This window comes from Microcaecilia unicolor, chromosome 1, assembly GCF_901765095.1.
Source record: "Microcaecilia unicolor chromosome 1, aMicUni1.1, whole genome shotgun sequence".
NCBI lineage: Eukaryota > Metazoa > Chordata > Amphibia > Gymnophiona > Siphonopidae > Microcaecilia > Microcaecilia unicolor.
Window position 1 is genome coordinate 683,876,541 of NC_044031.1, and position 23,308 is coordinate 683,899,848.

Below are 23,308 nucleotides of genomic sequence, written 5' to 3' on the forward strand. Positions count from 1 at the left end.
TGTGATTGCAACAGGCTCAGCATTAGTCTAGTCATTGCTAAACAAAAAAGTCTAAATAGCTTTCTTTTTTTTAACTGAATACTGCCAGTTTATTCTCCAATGCACATTCTGCCCTGTCGGAGATCAGGTGCATTGCTTTCTTCAGAAACGTTAGAAAAGATTTCTGGATCCTCAGCATTAAATCTGGATACCATTCTGCCTGGAGGACCCCTCACCTGGTCTGGGTTTTTTTTTTTTTAACCCCAAAGCCACTCTCTTTGATTTGAGGTCCTTCTGTTACAAGCTGGTGTGGTAGAACTCTTTATTCTTCAAAAAATGGCAAGAGGGCTAAATCTCATCTTGGACTTGAACAACCTTTTTTGTTCTCTACAAGAAGTTCAAAACAATATCCTTTCCTGAGATCCAGCAAATACAGCCAATGGATCTGAAGGATGTGTGTACATGCATATTAATATATCTCGATTACAGAAAGCATTTTTGTTTTACCCTGCAAACCAATAAATACTAGGACAAAGTCTCCCTATTCAAACTGTCGTCAGCTCCCAGGGGCGTCACTAAAATTTTGTGATCATGGCAGCTGCCTTACACAGGCCGGGGGGGGGGGGGGGGGGGGGTTCTTGATATTTATACATTTTGATATCTGACTTAGCATCTTCATCAGTGAATCTAGCCAGCTTCAAGGGCACAACACGTATCTTTTTCTGTCGCTTGGCTTTCACATCAGTTTTAGCAGCCTACAAAGAAGGTCTCTTTCATAGCTCTTCTACATGTGGAACAAGCTAAAGCTTTCCTTCCACAAGACAGAATGTAAAACCTAATGTATGTTAAGACAGTGCAATGCTCCCCTTGGATCACATCCAGAAACAAATGGTAGGCCACATGGTTCCCTTTTGCTTGCTTTATTTTGAGGAAGCCACAATGGGGATCCCAAATTTCAGCAGAATCCTTGAACCCAGCTCTCTATGTTCTGAGGTTCACCCATCCACTTTCCTTCAAACCATGTCCAGTGTACAGTGCTGCGTACGTCTAGAAGCGTTATAGAAATGGTGGTAGTAGTAGTAGTATTACCAAAACCAATTTGCTGAAAGTATCTCTGACAGTAGCTTCCAAGGTTGGGAAGCAAGACCAATACCGGGCTGACTTCTATGGTCTGGGTCCTGTAAATGGAAAAAAAAAATCAGGATCAAGGCTAGAGTGGGCTTTGACAACAGCTCCAGGTCTGGGCAGACTTCTATGGTCTCTTTCTCAAACTTGACAGGGAGAGACTGAGATAATGAAGTAGAACCTGTGCAGAGTACCAGATTCAACTCTGGGCACCTTGTTGGGCAGACTGGATAGACCGTGCAGGCCTTTATCTGCTGACATTTACCATGTTGTGTAGCTCAGGAGCTTTTGATAACTTTGATTCTTACTGATCACAGATACTTTTGTGCTGGAGAGCATACTTTGGTGCATGAATCACTCAGGGAGCCTAGTCAAATTCCAGGAGACTTATCCACATAAATCATTTGGATTTGAGAGCAATATTTTATTCCCTTTTGAGCATTCACTCATCTTCTGACAATCAAATATTAATGTGTAGAGAAGGTAAAATGGGATGGGACAAGGCAGGAGCCACATAATGAACCCTCCCCCCTCCCCTTTAGGAATACTTCTGGTAGACTTAATGCTTTCAACCGTTGGTGTTGTCGTCTTAGGTCCAAACTGACCTCTGCTTTTGAATTTGTTATAATTGATGATATAATTCCATGTGGTTTGGGTTTAAATCTGACTATTGTACTTGTGCTTTGTTTGGTAAGTCTTTGCATTCTTTTTTGGGGAAAGTGATATTTACAAGAGGAAGTGTTGAGTATTTTTTCTAATATGTTTATTTATAAACCGTGCTCTGAGGTAAAAGGGTGAAAGCACTGAAAACAAAATGAATGAATTCAATACTTTACAGTTTTGTAAGACTCTTCTCCCTTCTTAGGTTGATAACTGAGATGAGTTAGGATCTCGTATTTGCAGAGGGTTAGAGAAACTGATAGAATTTGTCAGTGTCTCCTAAAGTTAAGATATATTATCATATAGACTAATGCCAATTAACATTTTTTTTCTTTTTGGTAAATCTGTTTTTGTTTTACAGAATCCACTGTGGAGTTATCTGTTGACCACATACAAAACAACCAGAAGAAAGAATCAACTGTATCTAAGCCCACCCCATTCAATGTTGCTCCAATGAGCTCATTTTCAACATCACAACAGAAGAGTTATGAAGAGGCGAGTCTGATGTTGTTTGATTTAGTTTATTTACTTTATATATACCACTTACCACAACCAGAGTTTTAGAGTATACAGAAAGGTTAGCATTTTAAATATTGTATGCTGTCATTCAAACATAAAAATATAATTAATTTATTAATGTATAAAATTACTTTCATCATAAATCGAATCTGTAACACTGCTTAAATAGCCAGATCTTCAAAGCTTTCTATAAAGGCAAATACCCAGAAATCTTATGCAAATAAATTGGTAGTGAATTCCACAGGGAAGGTGCAGCATAGTAGAAAGCTCTGTGTCTGGTACTTGTCTACTTAACAATGCTTAAAGAATGCAGTTGAATCAAACATTTTTGAAAAGGATATAGTGTTTGAGACACACATTCCTCTAATTTATCAGAAAGATAAGTAGGAACTCCATGTAAAGAGCTTTGTGGACCAGACACAACAATTTAAAAGAAATCCTTGCTGGTATTGGAAGCCATTCAGTTTTATAAGGGTAGGTGTAACATGATCAAATGTTCTTTTTTTTTTTTTTCCCTTGTAACTAAGCTCCTATATTCTGGATTAATTGCAACCTAGTCAAACTGTTAGTCCTTGATATGAGTTGCAGAGATCCAGCTGGCTGGTTAATCAATGCATGAACCACTTTTACCAAGTTAACTAATGTAAGAAAAGGCTTCAATTGATGAATCATTTTAGTTGACAAAAAAACAAGAACACACAACAGAACTTGATTGAGATGAAAATTACACAGTATTGTCACAGTGAATCCAAAGATTGCATAACTACACTGCTTTCTTTTCTTCATATTCCTATGCCATTCTCTCCAACTTCTCAGTACATATATGTGGGCAGCACTGAAAGCATTGTCTGGACAAAAGGGATCCCAGCATTGCTCTTTATGATTGGTTGAAGCTATCATAGTAGCGGCAGGCACATTTCCCCTCCCTTCCTTCCTGGATGGAACACATGGACTTTGCACATTTGATCCCCAGCTAGCCCTACTTAGGCTTGGGAACCACAAGTCTAAACTAAGCCGATATTTTTTGGGGGGAGGGGGGTCTCCCAACTAGCATGTTTTTTTGGGAAATCTCCAGCATGCATGAGGTATGCATATAATGAAGTTTGTTTCACATTTCCCAAAAACACCAGAAATTTGGAAACATTTATTTTTTATAGCATTTATATCCCGCTCTTTCCCGCTCAATAGCAGGTTCAGTGCGGCTTACAAAGCATGGTACAAAGTATTATAGAGATAATACAAAGTATGGTACAAAGTATCACAGAGATAATCCAGTTATAGAGAGTAGGACAGTAGGAAGAGATGTGGGGGAGAGGATTGGAGTATGGGTAGTGTTAGTGGTGTGGATCAGGTTCGAGAATTAGGTTGGGTTGTTTGGGTATGCTTGTTTGAAGAGGTAAGTTTTCAGCAGCTTTAGATGTTCATTTGTTGTTCGGATATGTCGAGGTATTGTGTTCCAGAGTTTGCTGCCTATAACGGAGAAGTTGGATGCGTAGTAGGTTTTGTATTTGAGGCCTTTCCAATTGGGAAGATGGAGATTGAGATATGTTCGAGAAGATTTGGACCCATTCCTGGCTGGTAGATCGATCAAGTTGGTCATATAGCTTGGGGATTCGCCATGGAGGATCTTGTGGATCATTTAAGCAGGTTTTTTTTTTTTATATTGGGCAAAAGTTGGAGGATGGGAAGAGATGAACTTAAGACTGCCCATGTTCTGGTGTGCTCATCCTAAATTATTTGTTTGCACAATTGACATTGGTCATATCTCTATTTTCTTTGTAGCTGGAAGAGGAGGAACAGGAAGATCAATTTGAATTGTCAATCAAAGTGACTTCCCCAGAAAAAATTGGTAAGTGTGTGGCTGTTTTAGGAATCCCATGTTCTTTTTCTAGATCTCTGGTAGTGCCAGAGGATGATGGAATGGCAATAGAGGTGCAGGGTGCTGCTTCCAGAAACACCACAAGTTATAACAGCATTTGGTATGATGTGTTTTTCCATGCAAGATACCAATAAAGATGTGTTTCAATGATATACAAAATTGTTCACGATGTTCCTAACAAAACAAGGTGGGGGGGGGGGGGATATGGAAAAGGATTGTATATGCTTGTTGAAAGTGTTATAAAGTAATGAGTCAGAGTGCAGTTTTTGGCACAAATGTTTAATGTGATGATAAAATCTTTGTCAATAAAGATATTTTAAAAAAACCAAAACTGAAACATCTTCCTAAGAAGAGCACATTGCAAAACCAAGGGTAATTTTTCTGGATCTTGATGTGTGGTACAAAATGCAAATTTTATATTGGTGGGTTAACTATTGGATTATTTTCTGCTGCTTTATTAGAAAGATTTAAGAAGGTTAGCTGCTTGCTCTAGGGCTCTTCTTAACTCCTAGCTCCTCCCTTCCTCACCCCATCTTCCAGATCTTGTTATATAGTCCTTCTTGTCAGCTGAATTGAATTAAATAGAAGTGTTTGGTGTTGGTTGGAAGGGAATATCTGGTCACATTTTAGTTTTTACTTATATTTCTTGGTACTTTAATTAGTAACATCGTATTTATATGATGTGTGAAATCTAGTCTTCCTTTTTGAAGGTGTACCTCAAAGATTTAAAATACATATATGAAGGGATAAGATAAATATCCCATATCCCAAAACAGGTGAGCAAGCAAGCTGAGTTCTGCATACAGAATCGGAATAGGGGATTAGCTGTTTTTGAAAAGGTAGGAATAGTAGGTATTTTTCTTTTTTGTTTCAAGAGATGGTAAAGCTCCTACAACTGAACAGTGACTGGGAAACACCATGCCACTAAAGCTATTGCCTTCATTACAACTTCTGTCTCTGTCTAGACAAAGCATAATCCAAGGCAAGGGATTGTTTCCATATGCAAGATGTCTTTAGGTTGAATCCCATCCCTCATGAAATAAGTAAAGGAACTGAAAGGAGGTGGTGAAGCTGAGAAGAGATGAGAAATAACATCAATGAAATACTTCTTGAGGTGTTGATCTCCAGTAGAGGGGAAGAAAAAGTTATACTAAAAGAGGACAAATAGTCACCAAGAACCTGCAGAATCAACACTCCGACTCCACCTCCCCTTGAACAGAAGAATCAGTATGCTGCCCTCGAAGTGAAGAAGGCAAGAAACATCCCAGGAACAGGTGAAGCTGGAGCTCAAGACCCCCCTAAAGTAGCTGGATCAGAGATCATTAGGAAAAAAAAGGGTAGTGGTGGTTGGTGATTACTTTCTGAGGGGTACAGAGGTGTCCATGCTATCTGCCTGGTGTCAAGATCAGACATTTATAGAGAGTTTGCCACAACTCATGAAGCCTACTGACTATTTGACACTGCTAACCCTTGTTAGACTCTGGGAGAGAAGGTGAAGCAGGTGGACGGGCAAGTGGTACTTTGTCATTACTGTCAAGAATAAGTGCTGAAGCAGAGAGGCTCGCTTCCTTGAAATGAATGCATGGCTGCACAAGATATAGTCCAGGAACTGAAATGCTCTTGACACTAAGACTTTCCAAGAGCTGCTGAGCAGAGATGCCTACCTATCAAAGAAGGGACAAAGTGTTTAATCCACTGAAGAGGGCTTTAAAACCCTTTAGTGTCCAATGTTCCCGTAATAAGCCATATGGGAACAGATTGATGGGAACATTGGACACTAAAGGGTTAAATTAGGATCAACAGGAATGGGTGAACAAAGTCCCTAGGTAAGTAAAAGCCCTCAGGGAAGGGATGCTAATAAAATGGGCAACGCGATAATGGGTGATTTCAATTACCCCAATATAGACTGGGTTAATGTAGCATCGGGGCACGTCAAGGGATAAAATTCCTTAATGAAATGAAGGACTGCTTCATGGAGTAGCTGGTTCAGGAGCCGACGAGAGAAGGAAAAATTTTAGATCTAGTCATTTGTGGAGCACATGATCTGGTACGGGAGGTAATGGTGCGGGGGCTGCTTGATAGCAGTGATCATAATATGATCAGCTTTGAAATCTGCTTTCAAAAAAGTAGACAACGGAAGTCAGATATGTTGGTGTTTAACTTCAAAAAAGGGAGCTATGATGAAATGAGGAGGATGGTAAAAAAAAGAACTTAGAGGAGCAAAGGATAGGGTAAAAAACCTTCAAAAGGCGTGGATGCTATTCAAAAACACCGTCCTGGAGGCCCAGGCCAAATATATTCCATGTATCAGTAAAAGAGGGCAGAAGACCAAATGACAACCGGCGTGGTTAAAAAGAGAGGTGAAGGAGGCTATTGGAACAAAAAGAGAATCCTTCAGAAAATGGAAGAAAGAACCAACTGAAGATAATAAAAAGAGGCATAAGGAATGTCAAATCAGATGTAAAGCGCTGATAAGAAAGGCTAAGAAGGACTTTGAAAGGAAGATAGCGGTAGAGGCAAAAACATATAGTAAAATATTTTTCAGGTATATAAAAACAGAAAACCGGCAAAAGAATCAGTTGGGCCGCTGGATGACCGAGGAGTAAAAGGGGCACTCAGGGAAGATAAAGAAATAGCGGAAATATTAAATGAGTTCTTTACTTCACCGAGGAAGATTTGGTTGGGATACCGGTGCCGGACAGGGTATTCGAGGCTGACGAGTCTGAGAGACTTAATGAAATCTCTGTAAACCTGGAGGATGTAATGGGGCAGTTCTGCAATCTAAAGAGTAGCAAATCTGGGCCAGATGGCATTCATCCCAGGGTACTGATGGAACTAAAAAATGAGCTTGCGGAGCTACTGTTGTTATGTAATTTATCCTTAAAATCGAGCGTGGTACCAGAAGATTGGAGGGTCGCTAATGTAACGCCGATTTTTAAGAAAGGTTCCAGGGGAGATCCGGGGGATTATAGACCGGTGAGTCTGACGTCGGTGCTGGGCAAAATGGTAGAGACTATCATTAAGAACAAAATAACAGAGCACATTCTAAAGCATGGACTGATGAGACAAAGTCAGCATGGATTTAGTGAAGGGAAGTCTTGCCTCACCAATCTACTGCATTTCTTTGAAAGGGTAAACAAGCATGTTGACAAAGGTGAGCCGGTGGATATTGTGTATCTGGATTTTCAGAAAGAGTTGGACAAAGTCTTTCATGAAAGGCTCCAGACGAAATTAGAGAGTCATAGGATCGGAGGTAGTGTATTGTTATGGATTAAAAACTGGGTGAAAGATAGGAAACAGAGAGCAGGGTTAAATGGTCACTTCGCAATGGAGAAGGGTAGTTAGTGGGGTCCCTCAGGGATCTGTGCTGGGACCGTTGCTTTTTAATATTTTCATAAATGACCTGGAGGTGGGGGTAACTAGTGAGATTATGAAACATGCTGATGACACAAAGTTGTTTAACGTCGTCAAATCGCGGGAAGATTGTGAAAAGTTGCAAGAAGACGTTGCGAGACTAGGAGACTGGTGTCTAAATAGCAGATGACATTCAGTGTGAGCAAGTGCAAAGTGATGCATGTGGGAAAGAGGAACCCAAACTATAGCTACGTCATGCAAGGTTCAGTGTTAGGAGTCACCGAACGAGAAAGGGACCTGGGAGTCATCATTGATGATACGTTGAAATCTTCTGCTCAGTGTGCTGCTGTGGCTAAGAAAGCAAATAGAATGTTAGGTATTATTAGGAAAGGGATGGAAAACATAAATGAGGATATTATAATGTATCAGTCCAGGGTGCGACCGTACCTATTGTGTTCAATTCTGGTTGCCGCACCTCAAAAAAGATATAGTGGAATTAGAAAAGGTGCAGAGAAGGGCGACAAAGATGTTTAATGGGATGGGACGACTTTCCTATGAGGAAAGGCTAAAGCGGCTGGGGCTCTTCAGCTTGGAGAAAAGGCGACTGAGGTGTGATATGATAGAGGTATATAAAATAACTAGTAAAAAAGTCCCGTTTCTGATGCAAATGAAATGGGGGCTAGCAAGGTTTTCTTCTGTGTGCGTGTGGGAGTGTGTGTGTCCCTGCCCTCTCTCCCTTCCCCTCTGCTCTCTGTCCCCTCCCCCCTCGGAGTCTAGTCCTTCAGTGTTAAGTTTCCTGATGTGTATGTGTTACAGAGATAGTGAGGGCTTCTGCCCTCTCTCCCCTCCCCCCTCTGAGTCCTTCACTGTTACAGAGAGAGCGATTTGATTTCGTGCTTTGCTGTGTTTTCCTTCACTGTTTGTGTTACAGAGAGAGCGAGGGCGGGGCAGACACTCATGGGGAAACCGGATATCTCTTCCCCTTTCACACTTCCGGCTGGAGGCTTCATTTAGAACGTTGGTAGTGCCTTTTATATATAGAGATGTGTGGAGTGGAAAAGATAGATATGGAGCGTCTGTTTACGCTTTCCAAAAATACTAGGACAAGGAGGCATGCGATGAAGCTGGAGTGCAATAAGTTTAAAACAAATAAGAGAAAAGTTTTCTTTACTCAGCGTGTAATTTGACTCTGGATTTCGTTGCCGGAGAATGTGGTTAAGGTGGTTAGCTTAGCAGAGTTTAAGAAAGGTTTGGATGGCTTCCTGAAGGAAAAGGCCATAGAATGTTATTAAATGGACGTAGGGAAAAATGCACTATTCCTGGGACAAGCAGTACAAAATACTTTGCTTCGTGTATCTTGTCAGGTGATTGTGACCTGGATTGGCCACTGTCGGAGACAGGGTGCTGGGATAGATGGACCTTTGGTCTGTACCAGTGTGATGCTTATGTCTTATGTCTCTACAGGAGTAGGGGAAATGGTAACATCTGCATAGCTGTGTATACTAATGCCTGCAATACATAGTAACGTAGTAAATGATGGCAGATAAAGACCTCAATAGTCCATCCAGTCTGCCCAACAAGATAAACTCATTTTACATGGTATATAATACTTTATATGTATATCCGAGTTTGATTTGTCCCTGCCTTTCTCAGGGCACAAACTGTAGAAGTCTGCCCTGCACCGGTTTTATTCTCCAAATGCCGGTGTTGCCACCCATGTCCGCTAAGATTCCATATATCCACCCTTCTAAACAGGATTCCTTTGTGTTTATCCCACACATGTTTGAATTCCATTACCGTTTTCATCTTCACCACCTCCCACAGAAGGGCATTCCACGTATCCACCACCCTCTCCGAGAAAAAATACTTCCTGACATTACTCTTGAGTCTGCCCCCCTTCAACCTCAATTCATGTCCTCTAGTTCTGCCACCTTTCCGTCTCTGGAAAAGGTTCGAATGCAGATTAATACCTTTCAAATATTTGAACGTCTGTATCATGTCACCCCTGTTTCTCCTTTTCTCTAAGGTATACATGTTCAGGTCGGCAAGTCTCTCCTCATACAGTTTGCAACGCAAATCCCATACCATTTTCGGAGCTTTTCTTTGCACCGTTTCCAGTCTTTTTACATCTTTAGCCAGATACGGCCTCCAAAACTGAACACAATACAAGTGGGGACTCCCCAACGACTTGTAGAGGGGCATCAACACCGCCTTTCTTTTGCTGGTTATACCCCTCTCTATGCAGCCTAGCATCCTTCTAGCCAAGGCCGTCGCCTTGTCACGTTGTTTCTGCACCTTCATATCATAAGTACATAAGTAATGCCATACTGGGAAAAGACCAAGGGTCCATCGAGCCCAGCATCTTGTCCACGACAGCGGCCAATCCAGGCCAAGGGCACCTGGCAAGTTTCCCAAACGTACAAACATTCTATACATGTTATTCCTGGAATTTTGGATTTTTCCAAGTCCGTTTAGTAGCGGTTTATGGACTTGTCCTTTAGGAAACCGTCCAACCCCTTTTTAAACTCTGCTAAGCTAACCGCCTTCACCACATTTTCCGGCAATGAATTCCAGAGTTTAATTACACGTTGGGTGAAGAAAAATTTTCTCCGATTTGTTTTAAATTTACTACACTGTAGTTTAATCGCATGCCCCCTAGTCCTAGTATTTTTGGAAAGCATGAACAGACGCTTCACATCCACCTGTTCCACGCCACTCATTATTTTATATACCTCTATCATGTCTCCCCTCAGCCGTCTCTTCTTCAAGCTGAATAGCCCTAGCCTCCTTAGTCTTTCTTCATAGGGAAGTCGTCCCATCCCCGCTATCATTTTAGTCGCCCTTCGCTGCACCTTTTCCAATTCTACTTTATCTTTCTTGAGATGCGGCGACCAGAATTGAACACAATACTCAAGGTGCGGTCGCACCATGGAGCGATACAAAGGCATTATAACATCCTCACACCTGTTTTCCATACCTTTCCTAATAATACCCAACATTCTATTCGCTTTCCTAGCCACAGCAGCACACTGAGCAGAAGGTTTCAGTGTGTTATCGACGACGACACCCAGATCCCTTTCTTGGTCCGTAACTCCTAACGTGGAACCTTGCATGACGTAGCTATAATTCGGGTTCTTTTTTCCCACATGCATCACCTTGCACTTGCTCACATTAAACGTAATCTGCCATTTAGCTGCCCAGTCTCCCAGTCTCGTAAGGTCCTCTTGTAATTTTTCACAATCCTGTCGCGAGTTAACGACTTTGAATAACTTTGTGTCATCAGCAAATTTAATTACCTCGCTAGTTACTCCCATCTCTAAATCATTTATAAATATATTAAAAAGCAGCGGTCCTAGCACAGACCCCTGAGGAACCCCACTAACTACCCTTCTCCATTGTGAATACTGCCCATTTAACCCCACTCTCTGTTTCCTATCCTTTAACCAGTTTTTAATCCACAATAGGACATTTCCTCCTATCCCATGACCCTCCAATTTCCTCTGTAGCCTTTCATGAGGTACCTTGTCAAACGCCTTTTGAAAATCCAGATACACAATATCAACCGGCTCCCCTTTGTCCACATGTTTGTTTACTCCTTCAAAGAATTGAAGTAAATTGGTCAGGCAAGATTTCCCCACACAAAAGCCGTGCTGACTCGGTCTCAGTAATCCATGTCCTCGGATGTGCTCTGTAATTTTGTTTTTAATAATAGCCTCTACCATTTTCCCCGGCACCGACGTCAGACTCACCGGTCTATAATTTCCCGGATCTCCCCTGGAGCCTTTTTTAAAAATGGGTGTTACATTGGCTACCCTCCAATCTTCCGGTACCACGCTCGATTTTAAGGATAAGTTGCATATCACTAGCAGTAGCTCCGCAAGCTCATTTTTCAGTTTTTATCAGTACTCTAGGGTGAATACCATCCGGTCCAGGAGATTTGCTACTCTTCAGTTTGCCGAACTGCCCCATTACGTCCTCCAGGTTTACCGTGAAGTCAGTAAGTTTCTCCGACTTGTCCGCTTGAAATACCATTTCCGACACCGGTATCCCACCCAAATCTTCCTCGGTGAAGACCGAAGCAAAGAATTTATTCAGTCTCTCCGCTACGTCTTTGTCTTCCTTGATCGCCCCTTTTACCCCTCGGTCATCCAGCGGCCCAACCGATTCTTTTGCCGGCTTCCTGCTTTTAATATACCGAAAATATTTTAATATATCCTCCAACACCAACACCCCAAGGTCTCTCTCCTGAGTCGAGCCTGCTAATCTCTCCCCTCCTATTCGGTATCTCTCTTTTGGGTTTCTACACCCCAAATGCATCACTCTGCACTTCTTGGCATTAAATTTTAACTATACGAGTTATGGCTGAGTTTCATGAACGGCATTCTGAGCACTATCATACAGTATTGCACACTACTTTATTACACAACCTATTAGTTATAATAAGGAGATATTTTAGGTTTCTAGTCTTTCGTATATTTATAATATAAGAGAAACCTAGCATCTAATCCCCAGTATCTCTCAATTAAATTTTAACTGCCAGACCCTCGACCATTCTTCTAACTTTCAGAGATCCCTTCTCATCGTTTCTGCTCCCTCCATATACTCTATTGGCTATCTTCGTATCATTCACAAAAAGGCAAACCTTTCCTTCCAACCCTTCAGCAATATCTCTCACAAATATATTAAACAAAATGGGCCCCAGCACCGACCCCTGAAGAACCCCACTGCTCACCATCCTTTCCTCCGAGCGGATTCCATTTACCACCACCCTCTGCCACCTGTCGGTCAACCAGTTTTCTATCCAGTTCAGCCCTTTCAGCTTATTCACGAACCTTCTGTGGGGGACCATATCAAAGGCTTTGCTGAAATCCAAGTAGATTACATCTAGCGCACGGCCTTCATCCATTTCTTATGTCACCCAGTCAGAGAAGTCAGTGAGATTCGTTTGGCAAGATTTTCCTTTGGTAAAGCCATGTTGCCTCATGTCCTGTAACCCGTTGTCCTCTAGAAAGTTATCCTTTCTTTCAGCAGCGACTCCATTACTTTTCCTACCACCGACGTGAGACTTACCGGTCTGTAGTTTCCCATGTCTTCCCTGTCTCCACTTTTGTGAAGAGGGACTACATCCGCTCTCCAATCTCACAGAACCTTTCCCGTCTCTAAAGATCTATTAAGTAAATCTTTAAGAGTTCCCGCCAGGACTTCCCTGAGCTCCCTCTGTCCTGGGATGTATCCCATCCAGCCCCATAGCTTTGCCAACCTTCAGATTCTCCAGCTGTCTATAAATTCTTTTCTGCCGTAAATGGCGCACTATCCACTCCATTCACAAATATTCCTTCAGCAGCCAACCGCGGTCCTTCTCCAGGATTTTCCTCCATGAACACCGAAGATAAGTAATTATTTAGCACATTCGCTTTATCCTCCTCACTTTCCATATAACCATTCTCATTATCTTTCAGTCTCGCAATTCCAGTCCTATCTTTTCTTCTTTCTCCAATATATCTGAAAAAGGTCTTGTCACCTCTCTTTACATCTTTAGCCATTTTTTCTTCCAATCGCACTTTCGCTAGCTGTATTTCCCTCTTTGCTTCTTTGAGTTTAATCCGATAATCTTTTCTGTGATCCTCTCATTGCGTTCTTTTGTATTTCTTGAACAGAGCCTCTTTTGCTCTTATTTTTTCAGCTACTTGGTTGAAAAACTATATAGGCTTCCTGTTTCTCTTGGTTTTGTTTACTTTCCTTGCGTAAAGATCAGTTGCCATATTTATAGCAGCCTTCAGCTTTGACCACTGATGTTCCACTTCTCCTACGCCTTCCCACTTCAGCAGCTCCCTATTCAGGTATTCCCCCATTTTATCAAAATCAGTACGTCTGAAATCCAGTACTTTGAGTTTTGTGTGTTCACACTGCGCCTTCGCCCTTATATCAAACCATATGGTGTGATGATCACTATTACATAGGTGGGCACCCACCCAGATATTAGAAACACTTCCTCCATTCGTGAGCACTAGATCCAGCATCAACCCTTCCCTCGTGGGTTCCGTCACCATTTGTCTGAGCAAGGCACTTTGACAGGTGTCCTCAATCTCCCGACTTCTTTCCGATTCCGCAGATGGGATGTTCCAATCCACATCAGACAAAGTTGAAATCTCTCAACAGTAGCACCTCCCCTTTCATACCAATCTTTTGAATATCCTCTATCAGATCCTTGTTTAGCTTCTCTTTTTGTGCCGAAGGTCTGTAGATAAACCCCCGTGTGGATACAGGTTCCATCTTCTCTTTCCAGGACGATCCATAAAGTTTCTTCCTTTCCCCAGGTGCCCCGCATTTCAGCCGCTCTGATATTGTCTCTCACATACAGCGCCACTCCTCCACCCTTTCGGCCCTCTTATCCTTTCTAAAAAGATTATAGCCTGGTATAGTCACATCCCATTCATGGGAATCATTGAACCACGTCTCTGTAATAGCAACAATATCCAAGTTATCGTCAAACATCAGGGCTTGCAAGTATTGAACCTTTTTACCTAGACTATGAGCATTTGTGCTCATTGCTTTCCATCTGCATAGAGAGTTTAGGTGGTTTTCTGTATTTAGATGACCTTTCCCTCTGCCATCAAGTTTATTCTGGGGGTGACTTTCCGAATTCCCTTGTTTCCTTTTGTTACCCCCGCCTTCTAGTTTAAATGTCTAGAAACATACTGTCTGAATTTCTCCCCAAGGATCCTTTTTCCCGTCAAGGAAAGATGTAGTATGAAATGAGGCTTTGGATCTAGAGACTGAGATGGAAGAGGCTGACTTGGATTTAGTGGCGGTAACGGAGACATGGTTCATGGAGAACAATAACTGGGATATAGTTATACTGGGCTATAATCTGTTCAGGAAGGATGGTGTAAGGGAGAAGGAGTGGTAAAGATATTAAAGCAACACAATTGCAGGACTTATGTGGTAAGGAGACAGCACTGTAAGTTGCTTTTTTTTAAAAGGAGGAATGAAAAAAATGGGCAGATATTTAAGTGAAGACATTTACAATAATAGCTATGAAAGGGGAAGTACTACTAATAAGCAATTTCAGTATGCCAGATGTTGATGTCCCTTTTGCAGTGTAAGTGATATTGCAGAAGGGCTGAATGGTAAACTTTGCCTTTTTTGTGGGTGATACCAAAGTAGGGTAGACTCTTCTGATGTTGTGACTAACATGAGAAGGGATATAGTGAAGCTTAAAGAATTTAACAGCTAAGAGTTTTCAAAAAAATGCAAAGTAATGCATTTGGGCTGTAAAAACTGAAGGGAAGCTGTCTAGTATAGGAGGTAAAGTACTTCTATACATGAAAAGAGTGGAACATGGAAGTGGTTGGCCACCTTAAAATCAGATACAAACAGATAGAGAAGGTGATGGCAAAAGCCAGAAGAATGCTTAGGTATGCAGGGTGAGGAATGGCCAGCAGGAAAAAGGAGATAAGGTCTTGGCAGAGATTTATACTCTGGAGACTGGAGAATAAGAATTTTGTGATGCTGTTATTTTTTCCTAATAAAAATGCTGTTTAAAAATGCCCAGAGGAGGAGGAAGCTTGTACTGCAACTCCAGACATGAGGTTTTGGGACATGGTTTGAATTTTATTTATTTACTTATTTTCTTTTTTGAGAGATCTCTCTAAGGAGATAAGTTATGAAGATGTTTTATGGCCTTAATATGTGTGTTCATATTACCATAATACACACCAGTCTAAGGTACCTAGGGGGAGTAAGGGGATACAAAGTATACAAATGCATGTAAAACACCTCTTTACTATGTAAGCTAAATAAAGCAGCTTGTGGTGACCATTGTAAGAAGGTTTTTTTCAGGGAAAATAATGCCAGTGTTTTGCAGGTACTATCTTGAAGGGGCTGGCCAGACTGAAAGCAAGCCCTGCTCCCCCCATGCTGCCTTACAGAATCCCTGAGGTCCCTTGCCAGCACTGGTTTCATAATGACACTGGCAACCCCAAATCTTAGTTTTAAGGTAGCTTGACTCCCTAGTTGTAGGTCTAAGACTACCACTACTACCACTAGAGATTGTTGGCATATAAGCAGTATAAAATGTTTTGTAATTTTTTGGGATCTTGCCAGGTATTTGTGACCTGGATTGGCCGTTGGTGAAAACAGGATGCTGGGCTTGATGAACCTTTGGTCTTTCTCAGTATGGCAATACTTATGTACTTATATTATGAACCTGGTACCAACAAGGGGCAGGAGCGACAGGGGTTGCTTCTGTCCTGAACCTACTAGACCCCCAGAGTAGGAAGGACTTTTGGGGAAGGGGGGGGATCAGGTATGGGAGAGAAGCTCCTGATAACATGCTAGCAGTAAGAAGTGTCTTGGGGAGCACAAGCCTGTGGCCACTCCTCTGAATAGTGCAGCTTGCATGTACTGTGGGAGTGACTAAGATGTAGTACTAAGCTACCACAGATTAGTCACTCCTGCAAGAAATTAAGATTCTCCAATGACAAGCAGGCCTATTTATTCTCACAAGTGGGTATTATGGCGCCATGTTGCCTGGTCCAGAGCTTATAGCAAACTTTACATAGCTTTGTAGCTTGCAAGACATGCTCTGCCGTGCATGTGCGAGTGCCTTTCTGCCTGCCACGAGGGCATTGTTACCATAGTTGTTTTTCTACCATGGTGAGGAGAAGCTGCATCTGTAGTTTCTCGTCACTCCCAGTGGAAGAACTTCTTTTTTTTTTTAGTGCCTTTTCGCCGTCTTTTTTGGCAATTTTTTTCACTGTGCCTTGTTAGGCCTTTGTCCCCCTTCTCTTCCCATATATTTTTCGTTCTCTTTGGTTCGCTTTTAAGTTTTCTTTATTTTCTGTGACTTAGACTGCGATTAGGCCTAGTCTCTGGGTGGGTATTTCCCAGGATTTTTTTTTGTGGTGCCTTGCCCCTTTTCTCAGGCACCATCATGTCTCTTGATTTGGCTTTGGATGTTTTTCCTTCCATGTCCATTAAAGCTCCCAGTGGCTTTAAGCGCTGTTCCTGGTGCAATCAGACAATGTCCGGCAAAGACACCCATTCTTGGTGTCTTCAGTGCTTAGGGCCCGACCATAGCCCTGCCAACTGTGTCCTTTGTCTTCGAATGAAGAAAAAGGACTAAGGTGTCCAGAGAGGCTCAATGTGAGAAGACATTTGGAGCCAGGTAAGAGTCCTCAATGTTGAACACTGCATCGGTCCATATGGCTGCTTCGAAGACCCATGCACACTGGGAGCATTTGTGTGTTGGGTAGGTCACCACCTGTCTCGACGCCGGCTGCTGGACAGGGGCCCCTGCGACTGGCCAGCGTTGGATCCAACTCCAAGGCGATGTGAGGATTTGACGTTGTCTTTTTTAGCACCAAGGAATCTCGACGCCGAGCTTCGTGCAAAGGCCTAGAAGCATTGGCATTAATCGTCCTCGACACCTTGTGCTGGGGGCGTCGAGGGATTCGGCACCCGAGAAGCGTTGGTGCTGGGATGATGACTCCCCCTCAGTATAGATGCGTCTCACCAAGCAACCAGGACCCGATTCCCCTCTCTGCCCCATCAGTTCTGCAGCCTGTCTCGGAGCCGGTACCCCAGCCTTTTCCGAGGGCTGCCCTCTATGAGCATCTCCAGGCCTTGCTTCCTGAGCTGCTGGATGGCCTTTTGCAACGGTGTGTATCAGTATTGGGAGTGCTTGCGCCTGCCCTACCACCTGTTGCGGCTCCACTTGGCCCTCAGCTTGCAGTGCGGTCTCCGGCATCTCATGCGGCCCCTGGCGCCTCATGCAGCCCCTGTGTCATCTGCCACCCATGCTGGTACTCCCTTGACGTCGGTGGAGGAAGCTTTGCCGGAGTTGAGGAGGGAGCCGGTTCCTTGACACCCCTCTCAGGCACATGGTTCCTAAAAGTTGAGGCAAGCTCGGTCTCGGCCATCCCTCTAGGATTTTCTATTTGATTCCATTGAGGCATGCTCATGGGAGTCAGAGGAGGATCCAAGGTACTTTTCCTCTGATGAGTCCTATGAAATTTCCTCTGAACCCTCCCCGACACTTGAAAGGAGAAAGTCTCCTCCGGAGAGCCTTTTGCTCCCCTGTTTTGTGAAGCAAATGGCTGAAGCTATTCCATTTCATTTGGATGTGGAGGATGAGCCAGAGGCTAAGATGCTCAAGGTTCTGGACTATGAGTCCCCTCCTAGAGATGCTATGTCTCCCTCTATGAGGTGCTCAAGGAAATTCTCAATAGGAACTGGGAGTCCCCTCTGTTGGTCCCTGTCCTACCCAAGAAGATCGACATGATGTATGTAATCAACAGCACAACTGGTTTTGATAGGCCCCAGTTGTCTCACAATTCCATGATGGAGGAGTCTGCTCTCAAGAGAGCCAGGAGTTCTAGAGATTATACCTTGGCCAGGCAGAGAAGCTAAGACATTGGACTCATTTGGAGATGTTCCAGGCCTCAATGATCGTGTCCCATATACAATCTTGAAACAACAAAGAGAGTCCAATTCTCCCGTAAAAAACAACACAAAAAACAAAAGAACGGAAGAACTCAAAAGAACCAGACTCAAAAAATGAAAAGCCAAATTTATTGCACAAGACCCTACACGGTCCGTGTTTCGGCCAGTAAAGGCCTTCCTCAGGGGTCTATAAATTGACTTATACAAATATTCATATTTCAATTACACGGCTTATGCATCAGTTCGGATAGGATCAGCAGATCTGTCCGAATTCGAATGAACTTTTGGATGTATATATGAATATTTGTATAAGTCAATTTATAGACCCCTGAGGAAGGCCTTTACTGGCCGAAACACGGACCGTGTAGGGTCTTGTGCAATAAATTTGGCTTTTCATTTTTTGAGTCTGGTTCTTTTGAGTTCTTCCGTTCTTTTGTTTTTTCCATATACAATCTTGCCAGCTCTTTACGAGCGTGTACTTATGAGACTTGGTGTGTAAGTTGTTGGACTTGGCAAACTCTCCCCCACTGGAGCAGGCTGAATCAGTACACCAGTTGGCAAGCAGCAGAAGTGTGTCGTAAGTTCTTGGCCACGGGCATCTACAACATTTTTGATGTGGCATCCAGGATCTCTGCTCAAAGTATAGCAGTGCGCAGACTCTCTTGGCTGTGTGTTTCTGACTTGGAACAGTTGGTTCATAGAGGTTGGTGGATGCCCCATGCTGGGGGGGATAATCTTTTTGGAGAGAAAGTTAAGGAGGTCACTGACCAAATCAAGAAACACACTGATACCATCTCTTCTCTCTCCCTCTAGGCACTTTCTACATCAGGCTCAGCTCCAGCCTGCTTGTTCTTGTTAACAGCGTAAGCCTAAGGCCCCCCCCCCCCTACTGCTTCCCAGTCGAAGCAAGGGATGAGCTTTTGACTGGCTCTAGCAGAGCATAGCTGCTGTAAAAGTTTCTGTCCCGGACAACTTGCAGATCAGGGGGAGGCTAAAGTTTCCTTACGTAAGGTGGCCCCTTCTAACATCCAACTGGTTGGTTTTTCAAATTGTCCTACTCGGATACGCCCTCAATTGTCTTCAAAACTTCCAAATTACCCACCGAGAGCTGATTTACCTGCTCGTGCTGATAGCTGAAATATACTTGTAGAGGAGCTCTGTTGCTTTCTAAAGGCCCATGTGGTTGAGCCCGTTCCACCAGGGGAGGAAGGGTAGGGATTCTATTCCAGATATTTCCTCATACAAAAGAAGTCCTATCCTAGACCTAAGGGCCCTGAACAAATTCATGGTCAAAGAAAAGTTCAGTATGGTTTCCCTTTGCACCCTTCTACCCATGATTCAGGAAAATGATTGACTATGCTCTGTGGACATGAAGGATGCATGCACTCGCATCCCAATACTTCCAGCCCACCGGAAGTATCTCCGATTTTTACTGGGAACACATCACTATCTGTACTACATGTTGCCCTTTGGCCTCTTGTCAGCTCCCTGGATTGTCACCAAATGTCTAGTGGTAGTCGCATTGTCGCTACGCAGACTGGGAGTCCATATGTTCCCTTACCTCAACGATTGGCTGGTGAAGAGTTAGTTGGAGGATAGTTCTCAGGAGTTTATGTGGAGGATTATTCAGGTGCTGGAGCTACTAGGGTTCGTTACAAACTGCCCTAAACCACATCTTCCTGCTCAACAATTGGAATTCATTGGAACCCTACTCAATTACACAACAGGTTTGAGCTTTTCTCCCAGGACCGAGTTCAGACACTCTAGTTACTCTGGCTTCTCAGGTTCGATCTTCGCAGCAGGTTGCAGCTTGGTAGATGCTGAGGTTGTTGGGCCACATGGCTTCCACAGTTTGTGACACCCGTGACATGCCTTCACATGAGATCCGCCCAATGGACCTTAGCCTCCCAGTGGTGTCAAGCTACAGGAGATCAAGCAGATGTCATCTGAGTGTCTCTAGATCTTGTTCACCCTCTGCTCTAGAGAAAGTGGACCATTTGATCCAATTTGACTCTGGGACTAGCATGCCAAATTATTCTGCCCCAAGGTACTGACGACGGAATCCTGTGCAGTAGGAATGGATCCTCAGAAGCTTAGCCAAAATTGGGTGGCGGAACAGGTGGGGGAAGAGAGGTTGGTGGTTGGGAGGCGAGGATAGTGGAGGGCAGACTTATACGGTCTGTGCCAGAGCCGGTGATGGGAGGCGGGAAATACTGCTGGGCAGACTTGTACGGTCTGTGCCTTGAAAAAGGCAGGTACAAATCAAGGTAAGGTATACACATATGAGTTTATCTTGTTGGGCAGACTGGATGGACCATGCAGGTCTTTTTCTGCCGTCATCTACTATGTTACTATGTTACTCCTTGGGGAGCTCATGTAGATGGACTTCAAACCCGGGGAGCTTTTTCCCTTCAGGAAGCAGTCTTCTGGAGCTATGGGCGATCTGGAACGCTCTAAAAGCTTTCAGAGATCAGCTATCCAACCAAATTGTGCTCACTCAGACACCCAGGTGCAATGTATTACACCAACAAGAAGGGGGGGGGGGGGGGGAGGCACTGGATCACGCCCTCTGTGTCAGGAGTCTGTCCAGATGTGGCGCAGGGCTCGCCAGCATGGCATGTTCCTTTGTGCAGCTTATCTGGTGGGCAAAAAAACAGTCTGGCCAACAGGCTGAGCAGGGTTATGCAACTGCACAAGTGGTCCCTCAACATGGGAGTTGCATCTTCCAAGTGTGGGACACCCCCTTGGTGCCACTCAACTAAATCACAAAGTCCCTCAGTTATGTTCCATACTTCAGGCTCACGACAGACTAGCATCTGATGCCTTCCTCCTGCTTTGGGGGACATGTCTTCTTTATGCATATCCTCCCATTCCTCTTGTGGGGAAGACTTTGCTGAAACTCAAGCAAGACCATGATCTTGATCACATCTTACTGGCCGCGGCAGATCTGGTTCTCTTTTCTGGAGTTATCCTCCAAAGAACCGTGGAGTCAGAATGTATTCTGACTCATTCAGAATGAGGGATCTCTTCTGCATTCCAACCCTTCAGTCTCTGGCGCTCATGGCCTGCATGTTGAGAGCCTAGAATTCGCTTCTTTTGGGTTTGCAAGAGGGTGTCTCTTGGGTCTTGCTGGCTTCCAGGAAAGATTCTACTAAGAGGTGCTATTCTTTCAAACGGATGAGGTTTGCCGTCTGATGTGAGGGCAAGGCCCTAGATCTGTTTCCTGCCCTACACAGACTCTTCTTGAATACCTTCTACACCTCTATGAGTCTGGTCTCAAGACCAATTCTGTAAAGGGTTCACCTCGGCGCAATTAGTGATTTTCACTGTGTAGAGGGTAAGCCCATCTCTGGACAGCCTCTAGTTGTTCGCTTCATGAGAGGTTTGCTTTTGTCAAAGCCCCTTGTCAAACCTCCACTTGTGTCATGGAACCTCAATGTCATTCTCACCCAGCTGATGAAATCTCCTTTTGAGCCACTGAATTCCTACCTTGTGAAGTACTTGACGTGGAAGGTCACTTTCTTGGTGGCAATTACTTCAGCTCGTAGGGTCAGTGAGCTTCAGGCTTTGGTAGTAGATGCACCTTATACTAAATTTCATCATAACAGTAGTCTCCTCACGCACCCCAAGTTCCTACCAAAGGTTGTGTTGGAGTTCCATCTGAACCTGTCAGTTGTCTTGCCAGCATTCTTTCCTCGACCTCTTGCTCATCCTGTTGAGAGCACTTTGCACATCTTGGACTGCAAGCAAGTGTTGGCCTATTATGTGGAGCAGACATGGCCCACAGACAGTCCGCCCAACTTTTTGTTTCTTTTGATCCCAACAGGATAGGGGTCACCATTGGGGAAACTTACAATCTCTAATTGGCTTGCAGATTGTATTTCTTTCACTTATGCCTGGGCTGGGTCACCCTGAAGGGTCATGTCAAGGCTCACAATGTCAGAGCCATGGCTGTGTCGGTAGCCCACTTTTAGGTCTGCCTCCATTAAAGAAATTTGCATGGCTATGACACAGTCTTCAGTCCACACATTCATATCTCATTATCCTACAATAAGCAGGATTCCCGACTTGATAGTTGGTTTGGGCAGACAGTGTTGCAGAATCTTTCTGGGGTCTAGAATCCAACTCCACCCTCCTAGGCCCGTTTTATTCTATTTCAGGCTGCACTCTGTATATAGTTTCAGGTTGATCTTGAGTGATGTCCTCACCGTTACGAGGTCCAGTTGACCAATGTTTGTTGTTCTTGGTGCGCCTGGATGCTAGGGATACCCCACTTGTGAGAATAAATAGGCCTGATTGTCCTTGGAGAAAGCGAGGATACTTACCTGTAGCAGGTATTCTCTGAGGACAGCAGGCCTTATATTCTCACAAACCCTCCCACCTCCCCTAGGAATTTTTATTTTTTATGCTGTAGTATTTAACTGCAGTAACTGTGCCCTCTCAGCAGGCAGGAAGGCATTCATGCAATGGAGCATGTCTCGACTCCACAAAGCTCTGTAAAGCAACACGGTGCCTTGTTACATCAAAGTAAGTTTATTGGGACCCTGTGTATTAACAGTTTCCCCGAGACCTGTTAATACAAAGATGCCCCAGCAGTGCCATTGCACATCTGATGTAATTTGACCCCTGAGGAAGGCTTGTATGCCGAAGCATGGACCGTGTAGGGTCCCAATAAACTTACTTTGACGTTCTTATTCCCTGTTTGGGCTGGTTTCTTGGAATTTGTTCACCTCCACTCTTGTGTTTTGGCCTTTGGTGTTTTTGTGGAAGGTGTGGATCTCCCTGACTTGCCATTCCTGGTTTACATTCTATCATCAGGGAAGGGGAACCCCGACCCTGAGAAGATATCCCAAACCGCTCCTACAGGAAAACAACTTGGGTATAGTCTCACTAATACAGTTAAGGTGAACATCGATAACCCTGCTTGGGCGGCTGTATTCAACCAGGGAAGACTACGTGGGAGGTAGCAGGGTAGGACTAACCATCCTGGAGTTGTTTGGCCTTGATTCAGTGAGCACCGGGAGTGAAAATAATATCCAGGAACTGAACTAAATTACATGCACATCTAATTTACATACACTGGTAAACAATGGACTTTGACTATTGGAAAACTCCGGGAAGGGAGAAAAGGACTCTGTTGGGCCCCAAAAGGGGATAGGGGGAGGACATGTGGGTTTATTCCAGGATTCTAAAGACCACTAGGTCCCTAATTATTGAACCCACCTTAACTGAAAAGGGAGACTCTAACCAATATCTTGCAGCTGTAGAAGCCTAAATATTCAGAGACTGATCTTTCTTTTTTTGGGAGTTGAGAGGTCTTGTGGCGTGGCTGGACCTTTTTGCTAA

The 23,308-nt window shown here is 43.7% G+C and overlaps 1 protein-coding gene across 1 annotated transcript in view; it reads left to right on the forward strand.

Annotated features, from left to right (window-relative positions):
• SNX1 (sorting nexin 1) overlaps positions 1–23,308 on the forward strand; it is a 142,926-nt gene that overhangs the window by 37,938 nt on the left and 81,680 nt on the right. The window contains exons 3-4 of the mRNA XM_030188008.1: positions 2,126–2,259; positions 4,066–4,132. Coding sequence (XP_030043868.1) covers positions 2,126–2,259; positions 4,066–4,132 — 201 coding nt within the window. The remainder of the gene's footprint in view (positions 1–2,125; positions 2,260–4,065; positions 4,133–23,308) is intronic.